General features: G+C 40.0%; 1 protein-coding gene across 1 annotated transcript; it reads left to right on the top strand.

Moving 5' to 3' along the window:
- Positions 1 to 1,696: 1,696 nt before the first annotated feature.
- Positions 1,697 to 5,094, top strand: LOC109745329 (uncharacterized). The gene is made up of 6 exons (XM_073499621.1): positions 1,697 to 1,805; positions 2,215 to 2,409; positions 2,540 to 2,687; positions 4,490 to 4,548; positions 4,633 to 4,695; positions 4,728 to 5,094. Exons 2-6 carry the CDS (start codon positions 2,215 to 2,217, stop codon positions 4,848 to 4,850), a joined length of 588 nt encoding a protein of 195 aa, XP_073355722.1. The 5' UTR covers positions 1,697 to 1,805; the 3' UTR covers positions 4,851 to 5,094.
- Positions 5,095 to 18,933: the final 13,839 nt, after the last annotated feature.

Raw genomic sequence — 18,933 nt, 5'->3', positions numbered from 1 at the left:
ATTGAACATGCTATTAGGAGTAGAGATTTTGAGAGGAAAAGAAAACTAGTCATGCGTGGCTCCGCGTGGGCCCAAGAAGCGGTCAAACAACTCAAAAAATAAGAAGCGGTCGAGAAAGTTTTTTCTAATTTTTTTGAGGGCTTGAAGCGGGGTACCTCCTATAAGCGCCGGTTTAGGAACTGGCGCTCACTAACCGCAGCTGGTGAGCCGGCCCACGACGCAGTACAACCGAAATGTATATATTGGTAGAAAAACCTCCCTAAAATGTTTGTTCCCGCCGCCCCATTTGGCTTAATTGCAGGTTGTCTAACCACTAGAGCAACTAGGCGCTAGCGAAAGATTGCGGCACGAACTTTAAAAATAATTGTAACCGCTAATTATTGCTCATAGATAGAAAACGCATTTGCTTGGGAAAAAAATGAACAAAATTTGAGAGTTCACAGATTTCCAAAAAAATTCGGAATTTAAAAAACTTCATTTAATAAAAAAGGTTCATGAATTCAAAGAAGTTCATGAATTAGAAAAAGTTCATCAATTTTCAAAACAGTCCACAAATTTGAAAAATGTTCATCAATTTAGAAAATAAGTCGACCAGTTTTGAAAAAAAATCATCAATTTTCAAAAACAAATACGCAAATTTGGGAAAATTCAATAATTATTAAAAAAGAGTTCACAAAATTGAAAGAAAAGTTCATGGATTTTTTAAAAAGTTCATCGATTTGAAAAAAAGTTCATCAAATCTGAAAAACGTTCAAAAAAATAATAAACAGTACATAGAATTTTTTGAAAAATCATCGTATTTTTAAAATGTTCATAGAATTTTAGAAAAAAAATCATCAAATTTAAGAAAAAAGGGTTCATCGGCATGAAGAAAAAATACGAACTTGAATAAAGTTCATCAAAAACCTTAAAAAGGAAAGAAGAAAAAAAAGAGAAAAGATCAAACTAAACGCTTTTGGTGGTTTGGCACATACGCTCACACCTATGAATGCATATACGCACACCCTACCCCCATGACATGAGCACATTCGAGAGACTGAGCCGGCATATCGTCTTGAGATTTACGAAGTTGCCGTAGATGCCTCGTCGTTGACAGGAACGTCACCTCCCACTGTAAGCGCATCGCCGAAAATTTTGAAATAAATCCAGGAATAATGTGAGCATCAAGACTTGAACCCTGAGGTATCATTGTCCCTCTAACCATACAACCTTGGTTCGCTCGCTCGCTTGACTGGAGGTCTTAGGTTCAAAGCACTACTGTAAAAAAACACTCCCTCCATTTTTATTTAGTCCGCATATTAGTTTTGGTAAAAGTCAAGCTTTATAAACTTTGACCAAGTTTAAAAATATATTAACATAAGCAATAACAAATCAATAAAATTAGATTTATTATTGAATGTACTTTCACATCATATATATTTGTTATGATAAATATTTATATTATTTTTTATAAACTTGGTCAAAATTTATGAAACTTGACTTCAGTCAACTCTAATATGCAGAGTAAATAAAAACGGAGGGAGTATATAGTAATTGACGCTTGAAGGGCAAAATAGGAATCGCCCTTGAAGCGGTCGAGAAAGTTGTGAGCGGCACACGCGCAGCCGCGGCGCGGCGGGCCCAGGCCACGGGGTTTTGTAGTAGCGGGCCTATGCTAAGATTGCTAGGCTGGGCCACTCTGGGCTATCGAACCTTACAATAAGAACCCTACACCAAGACGCCCCCAGCCCCCCAACCCTTCCCCGTCATCCATAACTCACCTCCGGCGGCGGCGGCCGCGTCTGCTACACCTTCTCCACCGGCAGGTCAGGTCAGGTCAGATTCATCACTCTCCTAACTAAAATCGCCGCACGGATGCTCTCAGTTCGTTTAGCTGGCCTTGGGTGGCCTTAGCCATGGGAGTATTTGTCAGGAGTTATACTGCTGTAGCTGGTGTACCCCCAGCGCAGCCTGTTACTCCCTTTTTTTTGGGTATAAATTACTGGTCGGTTGTTCCATTTCATTCATTACTTATCTGACAATGCGTACAAGAAGATGTCCCTCTGTGTACTGTGAATTCATTTATAACTCTGGGGAAAAAAAATCTTTGAGCTGAAAATCTTATTTTTGTCCCTTCACATTTATTACTTGGTGGTCATTGTCCAAGAGTACGTTGATTCGTGTGCTCTTAACTTATTTTTGACCGTGTGTGTGACTGCATTCACTCTGTTTTAGATGTCAACAACCAGGAAGAGACCTTCTCCCAGTTCTGAAGTTGGACAGAGCAAAAAACCATCTGGAAAGGCTCCCCTGCCCACGGATCACCTCCCAGACGATGATCCCAAAGATACCCTTCGGGGTGAGGCTTTAGATGGTAAACCCATGGTTTCAAAATTTGTGGTACAGTACTACGTACAGCAGTATGGTCAGGTAATGTGCATTAGTGATCATTCTATACCAATATGTTGTAATTCTCAAATTTAATTTTGTCTAATTCTGTCCATCTGCAGCCTACATGAAGTAACTAACATATGTTTAATTCTGAAATTTAATTTTGCAGTCTCTCTTCCTGGATCCAAATGAGAAAGGCGGCTATTTTGATGTGAGATTTGCAGACCATAATCAAGCACAATTAGTTGTAGAACAACGTGAAGAGTATCCATTCAAAGTGACTTGGACACCTACTGTTGATAGATCGCAGATGATTAGTAAGTCCGTCATTTCTCAATACGATGTAAAATAGCACTGTTAGTTGCATGATTTCTGCTCAATGTATGACTTGATGCTGGTAGCAAACGGATACATAGGTACTCCCTCGTTTAAATCACTACTTTAGTGATCTAAACGCTCTTATATTTCTTTACGGAGGGAGTGCATCAGATATTTCATGTTTTGCGTTGCTGTGTTAGTAACTTAATGTAGCATATTCCATGCAATATTTGTTCCATCTTATTTTTGAACACTGGTAGATTATGCTCATCTTGATATATCATTTCAGCACAGGGTAGAATTCTTTGTTAAATTTTGAATTTTGTTGAACTCTAGTATGGTCAGCAGATTTTTATGAAGTCTGAGGCGTCTTTCAGTGTACGATACCATATTTGTTTTATTTCTAAGGCACAACTGAGTGAAATCATATACGTTAGGGGCTCTATATATTGTGAAAATGCACCTTATTTTAGTTACAGGTTCATGCTATAACTTCAAGTCATGTTCCTTTTTTTTGTCTGCTCATGCATGTGGATGGTACATTCTTGGCATGAAGATGGCCAGCCTCAAGTTCCATGTTATCCATCTTATTGTCATTTGCTATGCAGAAATGTGTGTAGATGTATAGACTACTATATTGGGTTTGCTTCTATTGTCATTTGCTATGCAGAAATGTGTGGAGATGCATAGACTACTCTCAGCCCTCGTATGAAAAAAAGGTTGTCTTTGTAGTTTCCCTCTTCTCTCCCACTAGCGGTGCATGCGGTGGTTTGGCCTTCCTTTTGGTTTGGACCTGAGAGTAGGAGTTGGACGTGGTTGGTTCTTTTGCGTTTTTTTTTCCTTTTGCGATGTTGAATGCTTTGAAGATGCTTTTGTTCCGTTATCTGACGATAGTGGAACCCGATCCATGATTTATGGAAAAAAAAAATTTAGCACCTGTTTTGTCATCTTTCAAATGCACCTCTAAGCTGCAGTACCAAGTCATGAACTGAATCCCTGGCACAAGAACTTCAATCCTTCACAACAAGAGGCACTAACCCCCTGAACTACAAGGAAAACTTGAAATCCCCGCAAAGAAACTCAGAAATTGAAGAACTGAAGGCCATGTTGCCTTAGTGTTGATGTTTATAGCTGTTTGTTTCCTAAAATCTTTTGTTTGTAACTCTTTGTTTCATGAAATCTTTTGTTTCTCTCCTTGCTGCAAGTGTTGCTTGAGACGATAATCCAAAATTCAATTTAGAAGCATGTTTTACTTACCATTTAAAATGCCACAAAGAAATTTTAGTGATGACCAAGATTTTATCCATTATGTACATGAAATTTTTCAACTTGTAGTTATAAAAGTAACAACCTTACATTTAAAAAGGCAAATATAGTTCTTACAGAAGCATCTTCAAAAGAATCTAATAAGACTGCTGGCAAGTGTGAGGGTATTGCTAGTAGCTTATATAGTTACCTTAGGAAAACAACATGCTTTACATTAGTGTGAGAGTATGCTTATACATGAATCAGTCAGTATACACATTTGAAATTTTTCTGATTGTACTATAGTTGAGCATTCTGCCATTTGCTACACTATTGACATTTATCCGCGACGGTGGCTGAATTCTGCAACATGATATTATACACTTAGAAATATGCCATTGAATACCATCTTAGAATACTTGCAAGAAGTACGTGTACATATTTCACTTTGTAGTTTTTAGAGGAAAATATGCCCTTTGCCAACCTTGGTCAACTTGCTTGAATTAAGGCTTATGACACATAATAATCATTCTGACAAAATTATGATGTTATGCAGCCCCTGGGAAAGTGGAATTGTACCAACCTCCTCGTGATCGTGATGTCTACGATATAGAGGTAATTACTACCATATTCTCATTTAAAATGAACATAGGCTCATGGCAGCAAAACTTTATCTTGGTGTGTTCTTTTTATTTGCAGCTTGCTGTCCCCATGCCTTGGACCAATCCTTTTCCTGTAAGATTTGAACCTCGGAAAATGGCTGGCGATCCGGTGCGGCCCATCTAGGAAAAGCTCAGCCAAATCCTCCATTATTGATGCCTCCTTTCGCTCAGCCTATTTGGCCGGATCCACCACCACGTAACCGTTTCATTAAGTACTACATGACCAACGTCCCGGAACCAGATCCTTCTATATGACCAACTTGCCTTCTACATTGCTGAAGGGTACTATGTAGTATGGATGAGTTCGCTTTTTTGCTATGAACTTGCCTTCATAACCAACTATTCATTACTGTTGTGGTCAGTAACGTAGTATAGACTGTTAATTTTGTGGCAGTGTTGATTTATGACAGATTTGTGGGATAAACCCCCTTCATTTATGTATGTACTGGTCCAAGCAAAAATCATCAAGAATATCAAACAATTTACTGTGTTTTCTTCACCTTCTTGGATTAAACGTAACATTTTACACAATTAATCAGAAAAATGAATTCTCAGCTCTGATGTACAGTAGATGATTAGCCATACAATCATTTAAGGTGCAACTGTAATGTAATCACTGAAACAACCTGCTGCAAAATTCTGATTGAAACAACCAAATAACTATACCCAAAAAGGCTTTGGCACAGAAGAACTATGAGAAATAAGAAGAGAAACAATCCAAAGCTTTCTGAAGGGAGAGAACACGTGAAGTGACTAATAACTCAGTGTTGTACACTTGTAGTTATCCGACAGGAGACGTCCTGTTGCATCAATTCACTAATTGAGTCGTACGCGATCAACTCATAAGAGGGCACTGCCTTAATATATATACACCAATGGTCACCAAAGTTGAGACTAAAGCACAACACGGTCCTGGTACTTCGAATTGCGCTGGTTACTACCGTTGAATACGCATTGCGGAGATTATATGGTCACTGGCTCACCATAGTGTCAAGCTTCAGGAAGATCGGATCGAGCAGGCCCGACGGCCCCTTGACGCGGGACCACTGCCCCTTCTACCTCGCCTACGGCTGCTTATCCTTCAACCACAACTTCCATAGCAGGAACTCCCTCCGCCGCTTCCCGCCCCTGCTCTGCAGCCTGACGGAAGCGCCGCCCGCCGCCTGACCACTGCCATGGCCCACGCGACGCCCTGCTGCCGGAGGCCTGCTTCAACGCGCAGGTGGTCGCGACATACTAGAAGAAGGAAACGAGTCGGTTTTTCACACTAGTCCATTTTCTTTTTCCTGCTTTTATTGGGGTTTTTCTTTTCTTTTCTTTCTTCATATTTATTTGGTTTTCTTCAAGTTTTTCTTTTCTTTTTCCCATCTCCTTTTCTTTTCTGCTTGCCTTTTTTCTCTATGATTTTTTGTTATTCCTTTTGTTTCGCGCATTGTTTTATCTTTTTTCTTTTCTTACACATTTTCCTTGTTTCATTCTTCGGTTTCTGTTACTTTCTGAGTTTTCAATACTTTTTTGGTTTTCTGTTTTTCCATTTTTCTGTCATTCTTTTCCATTCAATTTTTCATCTTGTTTCTTTGTTTTTATTTTCTTTTTTATTCTCCATGTCTTGTTTGGGTTTCTTTTTTCTTCTCCATTTTTCCATTTATTTTTAGGTTATATATTTTTCTTTTTTTCTTTTTGTTTTTCAATTTACATTCTTATATACATGTCTAATGTTTTTTCAAACACTTTGTTCAACATTTTTATATACATGATCAACATTTTTTAAATACTTGTTCAACATTTTTAAAATAGTTGTTCAGCACTTTTTCGAATGCTTGATTAACATTTTTTAAATACTTGTTCAACATTTTTCGAACCCTTGATTAACATTTTCCAAATACTTGCTCAACATTTTTCAAACACTTTGTTCAACATTTTTATGTACATGATCAAATTTTTTCCAAATACTTGTTCAACATTTTTTAAATACCTTTTTCAACATTTTTCAAAATACTTGTTCGACATTTTTTCTGAATGCTTGATTAACATTTTTTAAATACTTGTTCAACATTTTTCAAATACATGTTCAACATTTTTCCGACGCTCGATTAACATTTTTCAAATACTTGTTCAACATTTTTCAAAATGCTTCATTAACATTTTTCAAATAGCCGTTCAACATTTTTCGAATACTTGTTCAACATTTTTTGAATGCTTGATCAACATTTTTCAAATACTTTTTCAACATTTCTCCGAATGCTTCATTAACATTTTTCAAATACTTATTAAATATTTTTCAAATATGTGTTCAACATTTTCTTCAAATGCTTGATATTTTTCAAATACTTGTTCAACATTTTTCAAATACTTATTCAACATTTTCCAAATGTTTTTTGTAAATAAAACAAAAAATGGAAACAAAAAACGTAAAAAAAAGGCTGTGGCCTCGCTCGCTGGTGGGCCGGCCCATATAGCTCGCCCCCTTCGGCAAGTCGGGAGCTACCCTGGCCGAAGTCGAGGAATAGGGCCTGAGCGCTCTCCTTTTTAGCCCGGCATAAACTTGAAGAAGATGCTCAGTAGCACCTTGTATCCTGATCGTGCCATGTGTTGTGTTGTTAGTTTTTTTTGTTCTTTTATTAAGGGCTTCATTGTTTTTCAGTTGGTCAAAGCTTTCTTTAAAACTACAAGTCTGAAAACTGTGCGGTTAGGTTGTGTGTCTACCCTCTAAACAGAACACATGTCATAACAAATTTGGTAGAAATTTGCTCCAGATGAAAAACGTAAAGTGAACCTCCAAGGACCAATCAAATTTCTGAAGTGATTATATAATGGCAGACAACAATGAAGTTTTAGACAACATGGATTAAAAAAAGTATTAGCAAGCATACAACAATGGATTTTTGTAAATAAAACAAAAATGAAAACAGAAAATGTAAAAAAAAACCCAGAAAAACAGGCTGTGGCCTTGCTCGCTCGTGGGCCGGTGATAACCCACAAGTATAGGGGATCGCAACAGTTTTTGAGGGTAGAGTATTCAACTCAAATTTATTGATTCGACACAAGGGGAGCCAAAGAATAGTCACGAGTATTAGTAGTTGAGTTTTCAATTCAACCACACCTGAAAGATTTAATATCTGCAGCAAAATTTTTAGTAGCAAAGTAGTATGATATTAACGATAACGGTGGCAATAGTAATAGTAACATTTTAGTAGTGATTGTAACAGCAGCAGCAGCAAACGTAACTTAGCAAAGATCAATATGTGAAAAGCTCGTAGGCACTGAATCGGTGATGATAATTGTGTTGGATGATATTCATCATGTAGCAGTTATAACCTAGGGTGACACAGAACTAGCTCCAAGTCATCAAGGTAATGTAGGCATGTATTTCGTATATAATCATGCGTGCTTATGGAAAATAACTTGTATGACATCTTTTGTCCTACCCTCCCGTGGCAGCGGGGTCCTAATGGAAACTAAGTGATATTAATGCCTCCTTTTAATAAAGAACTGGAACAAAGCATTAGCACTTAGTGAATACATTAACTCCTCAAACTACGACAATCACCGGAAATAATACCAATTATTGTCACCTTGGGGTATACGGGTCATAACACGTAATAGGTGCATATAACTTGCAAGATAGGATCAAGACCACACATATATTCGTGAAAACATTATAGGTTCAGATCTAAAATCATGACACCCGGGCCCTAGTGATAAGCATTAAGCATATCAAAGTCATAGCAACATCAATCTCAGAACATAGTGGATACTAGGCATCAAACACTAACAAAACTAACTCGATTACATGACAAATCTCATCCAACCCATCACCGTCCATCAAGCCTATGATGGAATTACTCACTCCCGGCGGTGAGCATCATGAAATTGGTGACGGAGGAAGGTTGATGATGACGACGGCGACGTATTCCACTCTCCGGAGCCCCGAACGGACTCCAGATCAGCCCTCCCGATGAAGAGCAGGAGGTGACGGTGGCTTCGTATCGTAAGACGCGATGAATCCTTCTCTCCAATTTTTTCTCCATGAATAGGAATATATGGAGTTGGAGTTAGGGTTGCGGGAGGTCTAGGGGGCCCACAAGCGTGGGAGGCACGCCCTGGGGGGGGGGGGTAGGCACGCCCCCAGAGCTTGTGGCTACTGGGTGGCCCCCCTCTGGTATCTTTTTCCGCCAGTATTTTTATATTTTCCAAAAATATTCTCCGTTAATTTTCATCTCAATCTGAGAACTTTGATTTCTGCACAAAAATAACACCATGGCAATTCTGCTGAAAACAACGTTAGTCTGGGTTAGTTCCATCCAAATCATATAAATTAGAGTCCAAAACAAGGGCAAAAGAGTTTGGAAAAGTAGATATGATGGAGACGTATCAACTCCCCCAAGCTTAACCCATTGCATGTCCTCAAGCAATTCAGTTGACAAACTGAAAGTGACAAAGAAAAACTTTTACAAACTCTGTTTGATCTTGTTGTTGCAAATATGTCTAGCCAACGTTCAAGTTTTCAGCAAGGATTATGAACTAACCATACTCACAATAACATTAGGTCTCACATTTACTCATATCAATTGCATAATCAACTAGCGAGCAATAATAAGATATCTCGGATGACAACACTTTTTCAAAACAATCATGATACAATATGACGTAATGGTATCTCGCTAGCCCTTTTTGAGACCGCAAAACATAAATGCAGAGCACCTCTGAAGATCAAGGACCGACTGGACATTATAATTCATGACAAAAGAGATCCAGTCACACGCATACTCAACATCAATTAAAAACAAAGCATATAAATGACAATAGTGCTCTCCAGATGGTGCTTTAATGAGAAGAAGATAACTCAACAATAAAAGTTAATAGATAGGCCCTTCACAGAGGGAAGCAGGGATTTGCAAAGGTGCCAGAGCTCAAAGCTTTTAGAACAGAGATGAATATAATTTGAGAAGTATGCTTTCATTGTCAACGCAACGACCAAGAGTTCTGAATATCTTCCATGCTAAATACATTATAGGCAGTTCCCAAACAGAATGGTAAAGTTTTACTCCCCCTTCACCAACAAACACACTCCACGACTAGCCGAGTTCACGAGTGCCGTTCATACCAACAACAGTCTGGGGGAGTTTTGTTTCATTATGGTATTTTTATTTTGGTTGCAGGACTGGGCATCCCAATTACCAACCACTTTCTCGTGAATGACAAGCGAATATACACTCATCGTGAGGATAACCCACCTAGCATGGAAGATACTGACAGCTCCGAGTTGCTACATGAGCGATTCGGGCATACAAAATAGATTATTATTTGAAGGTTTATAGTTTGGCACATGCAAATTTACTTGGAACAGCAGGTAAATACCGGATATGGGTAGGTATGATGGACTCATATGGAACAACTTTGGGTTTAAAGAAGTGGATGCACAAGCAGTATTCCCGCTTAGTACAAGTGAAGGCTAGCAAATAGATTGAGAAGCGACCAACTAGAGAGCGACAACGGTCATAAACATGCTTTGAGGTTAATCAACATTGAATGCAAGCATGAGTAGGATATAAAGCACCATGAACATAAATATCACGGAGGCTTTGTTGGTTTTGATTCAACAACATGTGTGAACATGTGCCAAGTGAAGCCACTTGAATCATTCAGAAGAGGATACCATCCTATCATACGTCATTATAACCATTTTAAATGCATGTTGACACACAAGGTAAACCATTATCCACTTCTAGCTAATTAAACATGGCATGCGTAACTATGATCTCTAATTGTCATTACAAACATATTTCATTCATAATAGGCTAAATCAAGAATGATGAGCTAATCATATTTACAAAAACAAAATAGTTCAAGTTCATACCAGCTTTTCTTCATCTCAGTAATTTCATCAAATTTCATAATTATTGCCTTTCACTTGCACGACCAAAAGATGTGAATAGTAATAAGAGTGCTCGTGCACTGGACTAAGTTGGAATCTGCAAACAATTATTCAAAGAAGACATGATAATATGGGCTCGCTCATTAGATCATGGATTATGCATATGAGACCCACTCAACATTGTCATCGTGGTCTTCTCCTTACGATCCAAAGGAAAGAAAAAGAATTTCAGAGCAAAGAGGCGGTTCGGGGGTACCAGAGGTGGGCAGCACCCACCTGGGCACGCCTGGGCCTCCTGGCGCGTCCTGGTGGGTGTTGATCCCCTCGAGCAGCCCCTTGATAACCCACAAGTATATATAGGGGATCACAACAGTTTTCGAGGGTAGAGTATTCAACCCAAATTTATTGATTCGACACAAGGGGAGCCAAATGATATTCTCAAGTATTAGCAGTTGAGTTGTGAATTAAACCACACCTGCATAACTTAATATCTGCAGCAAAGTATTTAGTAGCAAAGTAGTATGGAAGAAACGGTAAGAGTGGCAAAAGTAATAGTAGCAGTTGTGTAGTAATTGTAACAGTGGCAACGGTAAAGTAACTAAGCAAAGATCAATATGTGAAAAGCTCGTAGGCATTAGATCAGTGATGGATAATTATGTCGGATGCGATTCCTCATGCAACAGTTATAACATAGGGTGACACAGAACTAGCTCCAGTTCATCAATGTAATGTAGGCATGTATTCCGAATATAGTCATACGTGCTTATGGAAAAGAACTTGCATGACATCTTTTGTCCTACCCTCCCGTGGCAGCGGGGTCCTATTGGAAACTAAGGGATATTAAGGCCTCCTTTTAATAGAGTACCGGACCAAAGCATTAACACTTAGTGAATAAATGAACTCCTCAAACTACGGCCATCACCAGGAGTGGTCCCGATTATTGTCACTTCGGGGTTGCCGGATCATAACACATAGTAGGTGACTATAGACTTGCAAGATAGGATCAAGAACTCACATATATTCATGAAAACATAATCGGTTCAGATCTCAAATCATGACACTCGGGCCCTAGTGACAAGCATTAAGCATAGCAAAGTCATAGCAACATCAATCTCAGAACATAGTGGATACTAGGGATCAAACCCTAACAAAACTAACTCGATTACATGGTAAATCTCATCTAACCCATCACCGTCCAGCAAGCCTACGATGGAATTACTCACGCACGGCGGTGAGCATCATGAAATTGGTGATGGAGGATGGTTGATGATGACGACGGTGACGGATTCCCCTCTCCGGAGCCCCGAACGGACTCCAGATCAGCCCTCCCGAGAGAGATTAGGGCTTGGCGACGGCTCCGTATCGTAAAACGCGATGAATCCTTTGAAGGAAATATGCCCTAGAGGCAATAATAAAGTATTATTTATTTTCTTATATCATGATAAATGTTTATTATTCATGCTAGAATTGTATTAACCGGAAACATGATACATGTGTGAATACATAGACAAACAGAGTGTCACTAGTATGCCTCTACTTGACTAGCTCGTTGATCAAAGATGGTTATGTTTCTTAGCCATAGACATGAGTTTTCATTTGATTAACGGGATCACATCATTAGGAGAATGATGTGATTGACTTGACCCATTCCGTTAGCTTAGCACTCGATCGTTTAGTATGTTGCTATTGCTTTCTTCATGACTTATACATGTTCCTATGGCTATGAGATTATGCAACTCCCGTTTACCGGAGGAACACTTTGTGTGCTACCAAACGTCACAACGTAACTGGGTGATTATAAAGGTGCTCTACAGGTGTCTCCGAAGGTACTTGTTGGGTTAGCGTATTTCGAGATTAGGATTTGTCACTCCGATTGTCGGAGAGGTATCTCTGGGCCCACTCGGTAATGCACATCACTATAAGCCTTGCAAGCATTGCAACTAATGAGCTAGTTGCGGGATGATGTATTATGGAACGAGTAAAGAGACTTGCCGGTAACGAGATTGAACTAGGTATTGAGATACCGACGATCGAATCTCGGGCAAGTAACATACCGATGACAAAGGGAACAACGTATGTTGTTATGCGGTCTGACCGATAAAGATCTTCGTAGAATATGTGGGAGCCAATATGAGCATCCAGGTTCCGCTATTGGTTATTGACCGGAGAGGTGTCTCGGTCATGTCTACATAGTTCTCGAACCCGTAGGTCCGCACGCTTAACGTTACGATGACGGTTATATTATGAGTTTATGTGTTTTGATGTACCGAAGGAGTTCGGAGTCCCAGATGAGATCAGGGACATGACGAGGAGTCTCGAAATGGCCGAGACGTAAAGATCGATATATTGGACGACTATATTCGGATTTCGGAAAGGTTCCGAGTGATTCGGGTATTTTTCGGAGTACCGGAGAGTTACGGGAATTCGTATTGGGCCTTAATGGGCCATACGGGAAAGGAGAGAAAGGCCCCAAAGGGTGGCCGCACCCCTCCCCATGGACTAGTCCGAATTGGACTAGGGAGGGGGGGCGCCCCCTTCCTTCTTTCTCCTTCTCCCTTCCCTTTTCCTACTCCAACAAGGAAAGGAGGAGTCCTACTCCCGGTGGGAGTAGGAATCCCCCCTTGGCGCGCCCTCCTCCTTGGCCGGCCGCCTTCCCCCTTGCTCCTTTATATACGGGGGCAGGGGGGCACCTCTAGACACACAATTGATAATTGATCTCTTAGCCGTGTGCGGTGCCCCCCTCCACCATATTACACCTCGATAATATCGTAGCGGTGCTTAGGCGAAGCCCTGCGTCGGTAGAACATCATCATCGTCACCACGCCGTCGTGCTGACGAAACTCTCCCTCAACACTCGGCTGGATCGGAGTTCGAGGGACGTCATCGAGCTGAACGTGTGCTGAACTCGGAGGTGCCGTGCGTTCGGTACTTGACCGGTCGGATCGTGAAGACGTACGACTACATCAACCGCGTTGTATTAACGCTTCCGCTATCGGTCTACGAGGGTATGTGGACATCACTCTCCCCTCTCGTTGCTATGCATCACCATGATCTTGCGTGTTCGTAGGTATTTTTTTGAAATTACTACGTTCCCCAACAGTGGCATCCGAGCCTGGTTTTATGCGTTGATGCTATGCACGAGTAGAACACAAGTGAGTTGTGGGCGATATAAGTCATACTGCTTACTAGCATGTCATACTTTGGTTCGGCGGTATTGTGAGATGAAGCGGCCCGGACCGACATTACGCGTACGCTTACGCGAGATTGGTTTCACCGTTGCGAGCACTCGTTGCTTAAAGGTGACTGGCGGGTGTCTGTTTCTCTCACTTTAGTTGAACCGAGTGTGGCTACGCCCGGTCCTTGCGAAGGTTAAAACAACACCAACTTGACAAACTATCGTTGTGGTTTTGATGCGTAGGTAAGAACGGTTCTTGCTAAGCCGTAGCAGCCACGTAAAACATGCAATAACAAAGTAGAGGACGTCTAACTTGTTTTTGCAGGGCATGTTGTGATATGATATGGTCAAGACATGATGCTATATTTTATTGTATGAGATGATCATGTTTTGTAACCGAGTTATCGGCAACTGGCAGGAGCTATATGGTTGTCGCTTTATTGTATGCAATGCAATCACCATGTAATTGTTTTACTTTATCACTAAGCGGTAGCGATAGTCGTAAAAGCAATAAGTTGGCGAGACGACAACGATACTACGATGGAGATCAAGGTGTCGCGCCGGTGACGATGGTGATCATGACGGTGCTTCAGAGATGGAGATCACAAGCATAAGATGATGATGGCCATATCATATCACTTATATTGATTGCATGTGATGTTAATCTTTTATGCATCTTATCTTGCTTTGATTGACGGTAGCATTATAAGATGATCTCTCACTAAAATTTCAAGATAAAAGTTTTCTCCCTGAGTATGCACCGTTGCGAAAGTTCTTCGTGCTGAGACACCACGTGATGATCGGGTGTGATAGGCTCTACGTTCAAATACAACGGGTGCAAAACAGTTGCACACGCGGAATACTCAGGTTAAACTTGACGAGCCTAGCATATGCAGATATGGCCTCGGAACACGGAGACCGAAAGGTCGAGCGTGAATCATATAGTAGATATGATCAACATAGTGATGTTCACCGTTGAAACTACTCCATCTCACGTGATGATCGAACATGGTTTAGTTGATATGGATCACGTGATCACTTAGAGGATTAGAGGGATGTCTATCTAAGTGGAGTTCTTAAGTAATATGATTAATTGAACTTAAATTTATCATGAACTTAGTCCTGATAGTATTTTTGCAAATTATGTTGTAGATCAATAGCTCGCGTTGTTGCTTCCCTGTGTTTATTTTTGATATGTTCCTAGAGAAAATTATGTTGAAAGATGTTAGTAGCAAAGATGCGGATTGGATCCGTGATCTGAGGATTATCCTCATTGCTGCACAGAAGAATTATGTCCTTGATGCACCGCTAGGTGACAGACCTATTGCAGGAGCAGATGCAAACGTTATGAACGTTTGGCTAGCTCAATATGATGACTACTTGATAGTTTAGTGCACCATGCTTAACGGCTTAGAATCGGGACTTCAAAGACGTTTTGAACGTCATGGACCATATGAGATGTTCCAGGAGTTGAAGTTAATATTTCAAGCAAATACCCGAGTTGAGAGATATGAAGTCTCCAACAAGTTCTATAGCTAAAAGATGGAGGAGAATAGCTCAAGCAGTGAGCATGTGCTCAGATTGTCTGGGTACTACAATCGCTTGAATCAAGTGGGAGTTAATCTTCCAGATAAAATAGTGATTGACAGAATTCTCTAGTAACCATCACCAAGTTAGTAGAACTTCGTGATGAACTATAGTATGCAAGGGATGACGAAAGTAATTCCCGAGCTCTTCGTGATGCTGAAATCGACGAAGGTAGAAATCAAGAAAAACATCAAGTGTTGATGGTTGACGAGACCACTAGTTTCAAGAAAAGGGCAAAGGGAAGAAGGGGAACTTCAAGAAGAACGGCAAGCAAGTTGCTGCTCAAGTGAAGAAGCCTAAGTCTGGTCCTAAGCCTAAGACTAAGTGCTTCTACTGCAAAGGGACTGGTCACTGGAAGCGGAACTACCCCAACTATTTGGTGGATAAGAAGGATGGCAAAGTGAACAAAGGTATATTGGATATACATGTTATTGATGTGTACTTTACTAGTGTTTATAGCAACCCCTCGGTATTTGATACTGGTTCAGTTGCTAAAGTACTAACTCGAAACGGGAGTTGCAGAATAAACAGAGACTAGTAAAAGGCGAGGTGACGATGTGTGTTGGAAGTAGTTCCAAGATTGATATGATCATCATCGCACACTCCCTATACTTTCGGGATTAGTGTTGAAACTAAATAAGTGTTATTTGGTGTTTGCGTTGAGCATGCATATGATTTGATCATGTTTGTTGCAATACGGTTATTCATTTAAATTAGAGAATAATTGTTGTTCTGTTTACATGAATAAAACCTTCTATGGTCATACACCCAATAAAATGGTTTGTTGGATCTCGGTCGTAGTGATACACATATTCATAATAATGAAGCCAAAAGATGCAAAGTTAATAATGATAGTGCAACTTATTTGTGGCACTGCCGTTTAGGTCATATTGGTGTAAAGCGCATGAAGAAACTCCATACTGATGGGATTTTGGAATCACTTGATTATGAATCACTTGATGCTTGCGAACCGTGCCTCATGGGCAACATGACTAAAACGCCGTTCTCCGGAAATATGGAGAGAGCAACAGATTTGTTGGAAATCATACATACAGATGTATGTGGTCCGATGAATATTGAGGCTCGTAGCAGGTATCATTATTTTCTGACCTTCACAGATGATTTGAGCAGATATGGGTATATCTACTTAATGAAACAGAAGTCTGAAACATTTGAAAAGTTCATATAATTTCAGAGTGAAGTGGAAAATCATCGTAACAAGAAAATAAAGTTTCTACGATCTGATCGTGGAGAAGAGTATTTGAGTTACGAGTTTGGCCTTCAGTAAAAACAATGTGAAATAGTTTCACTACTCACGCCACCTGGAACACCACAGTGTAATGGTGTGTCCGAACATCGTAACCGTACTTTATTAGATATGGTGCGATATATGATGTCTCTTACCGATCTACCACTATCGTTTTGGGGTTATGCATTAGAGACAGCTGCATTCACGTTAAATAGGGTACCATCAAAATCCGTTGAGACGACGCCTTATGAACTGTGGTTTGGCAAGAAACCAAAGTTGTCGTTTCTTAAAGTTTGGGGTTGCGATGCTTATGTGAAAAAGTTTCATCCTGATAAGATCAAACCCAAATCGGAGAAATGTGTCTTCATAGGATACCCAAAGGAGACAGTTGGGTACACCTTCTATCACAGATCCGAAGGCAAGACATTCGTTGCTAAGAATGGATCCTTTCTAGAGAAGGAGCTTCTCTCGAAAGAAGTGAGTGGGAGGAAAGTAGAACTTGATGAGGTAACTGTACCTGCTCCCTTATTGGAAAGTAGTTCATCACAGAAATCTGTTCCTGTGACTCCTACACTAATTAGTGAGGAAGTTAATGATGATGATCATGTAACTTCAGATCAAGGTACTACCAAACCTCGTAGGTAAACCAGAATGAGATCCACACCAGAGTGGTACGATAATCCTGTTCTGGAGGTCATGTTATTTGACCATGACGAACCTACGAACTATGAGGAAGCGATGATGAGCCCAGATTCCGCGAAATGGCTTGAGGCCATGAAATCTGAGATGAGATCCATATATGAGAACAAAGTATGGACTTTGATTGACTTGCCCAATGATCGGCGAGCCATTGAGATTAAATGGATCTTCAAGAGGAAGACAGACAGTGATAGTAGTGTTACTGTCTACAAAGCTAGAATTGTCGCAAAAAGGTTTTCGACAAGTTCAAGGTGTTGACTACGATGAGAGTTTCTCACTCGTATCTACGCTTAAGTCTGTCTGAATCATGTTAGCAATTGCCGCATTTTATGAAATATGGCAAATGGATAAACAAAACTGCATTCCTTAATGGATTTATTAAAGAAGAGTTGTATATGATGCAACCAGGAGGTTTTGTCAATCCTAAAAGTGCTAACAAAATATGCAAACTCCAGCGATCCATCTATGGACTGGTGCAAGCATCTCGGAGTTGGAATATACGCTTTGATAAGTTGATCCAAGCATATAGTTTTATACAGACTTGCGGTGAAGCCTGTATTTACAAGAAAGTGAGTGGGAGCACTACAAAATTTCTGATAAGTATATGTGAATGACATATTGTTGATCGGAAATAATGTAGAATTATTCTGCAAAGCATAAAGGAGTGTTTGAAAGGAGTTTTTCAAAGAAAGACCTCAGTGAAGCTGCTTACATATTGAGCATCAAGATCTATAGAGATAGATCAAGACGTTGATAAGTTTTTTCAATGAGTACATACCTTAACAAGATTTTGAAGTGGTTCAAAATAGAACAGTCAAAGAAAGAGTTTCTTGCCTGTGTTACAAGGTGTGAAATTGAGTAAGACTCAAAGCCCGACCACGGCAGAAGATAGAAAAAGAATGAAAGTCATTCCCTATGCCTCGGCCATAGGTTCTATAAAGTATGCCATGCTGTGCACCAGATCTATTGTATACCCTACACTGATTTTGGCAAGGGAGTACAATAGTGATCTAGGAGTAGATCACTGGACAGCGGTCAAAATTATCCTTAGTGGAATAAGGATATGTTTCTCGATTATGGAAGTGACAAAAGGTTCGTCGTAAAGGGTTACGTCGATGCAAGTTTTGACACTAATCTAGATGACTCTAAGTCTCGGTCTAGATACATATTGAAAGTGGGAGCAATTAGCTAGAGTAGCTCCATGCAGAGCATTGTAGACATAGAAATTTGCAAAATACTTACGGATCTGAATGTGACAGACCCGTTGACTAAAATTATCTCACAAGCAAAACATGATCACACCTTAGTACTCTTTGGGTGTTAATCACATAGCGATGTGAACTAGATTACTGACTCTAGTAAACCCTTTGGGTGTTGGTCACATGACGATGTGAACTATGGGTGTTAATCACATGGTGATGTGAACTATTGATGTTAAATCACATGGCGATGTGAACTAGATTATTGACTCTAGTGCAAGTGGGAGACTGAAGGAAATATGCCCTAGAGGCAATAATAAAGTATTATTTATTTCCTTATATCATGATAAATGTTTATTATTCATGCTATAATTGTATTAACCGGAAACATGATACATGTGTGAATACATAGACAAACAGAGTGTCACTAGTATGCCTCTACTTGACTAGCTCGTTGATCAAAGATGGTTATGTTTCCTAGCCATAGACATGAGTTGTCATTTGATTAACGGGATCACATCATTAGGAGAATGATGTGATTGACTTGACCC

Source organism: Aegilops tauschii, chromosome 5 (assembly GCF_002575655.3).
Source record: "Aegilops tauschii subsp. strangulata cultivar AL8/78 chromosome 5, Aet v6.0, whole genome shotgun sequence".
NCBI classification, from domain to species: Eukaryota; Viridiplantae; Streptophyta; class Magnoliopsida; order Poales; family Poaceae; genus Aegilops; species Aegilops tauschii.
This window is presented reverse-complemented; position numbering and strand designations above follow the sequence as displayed.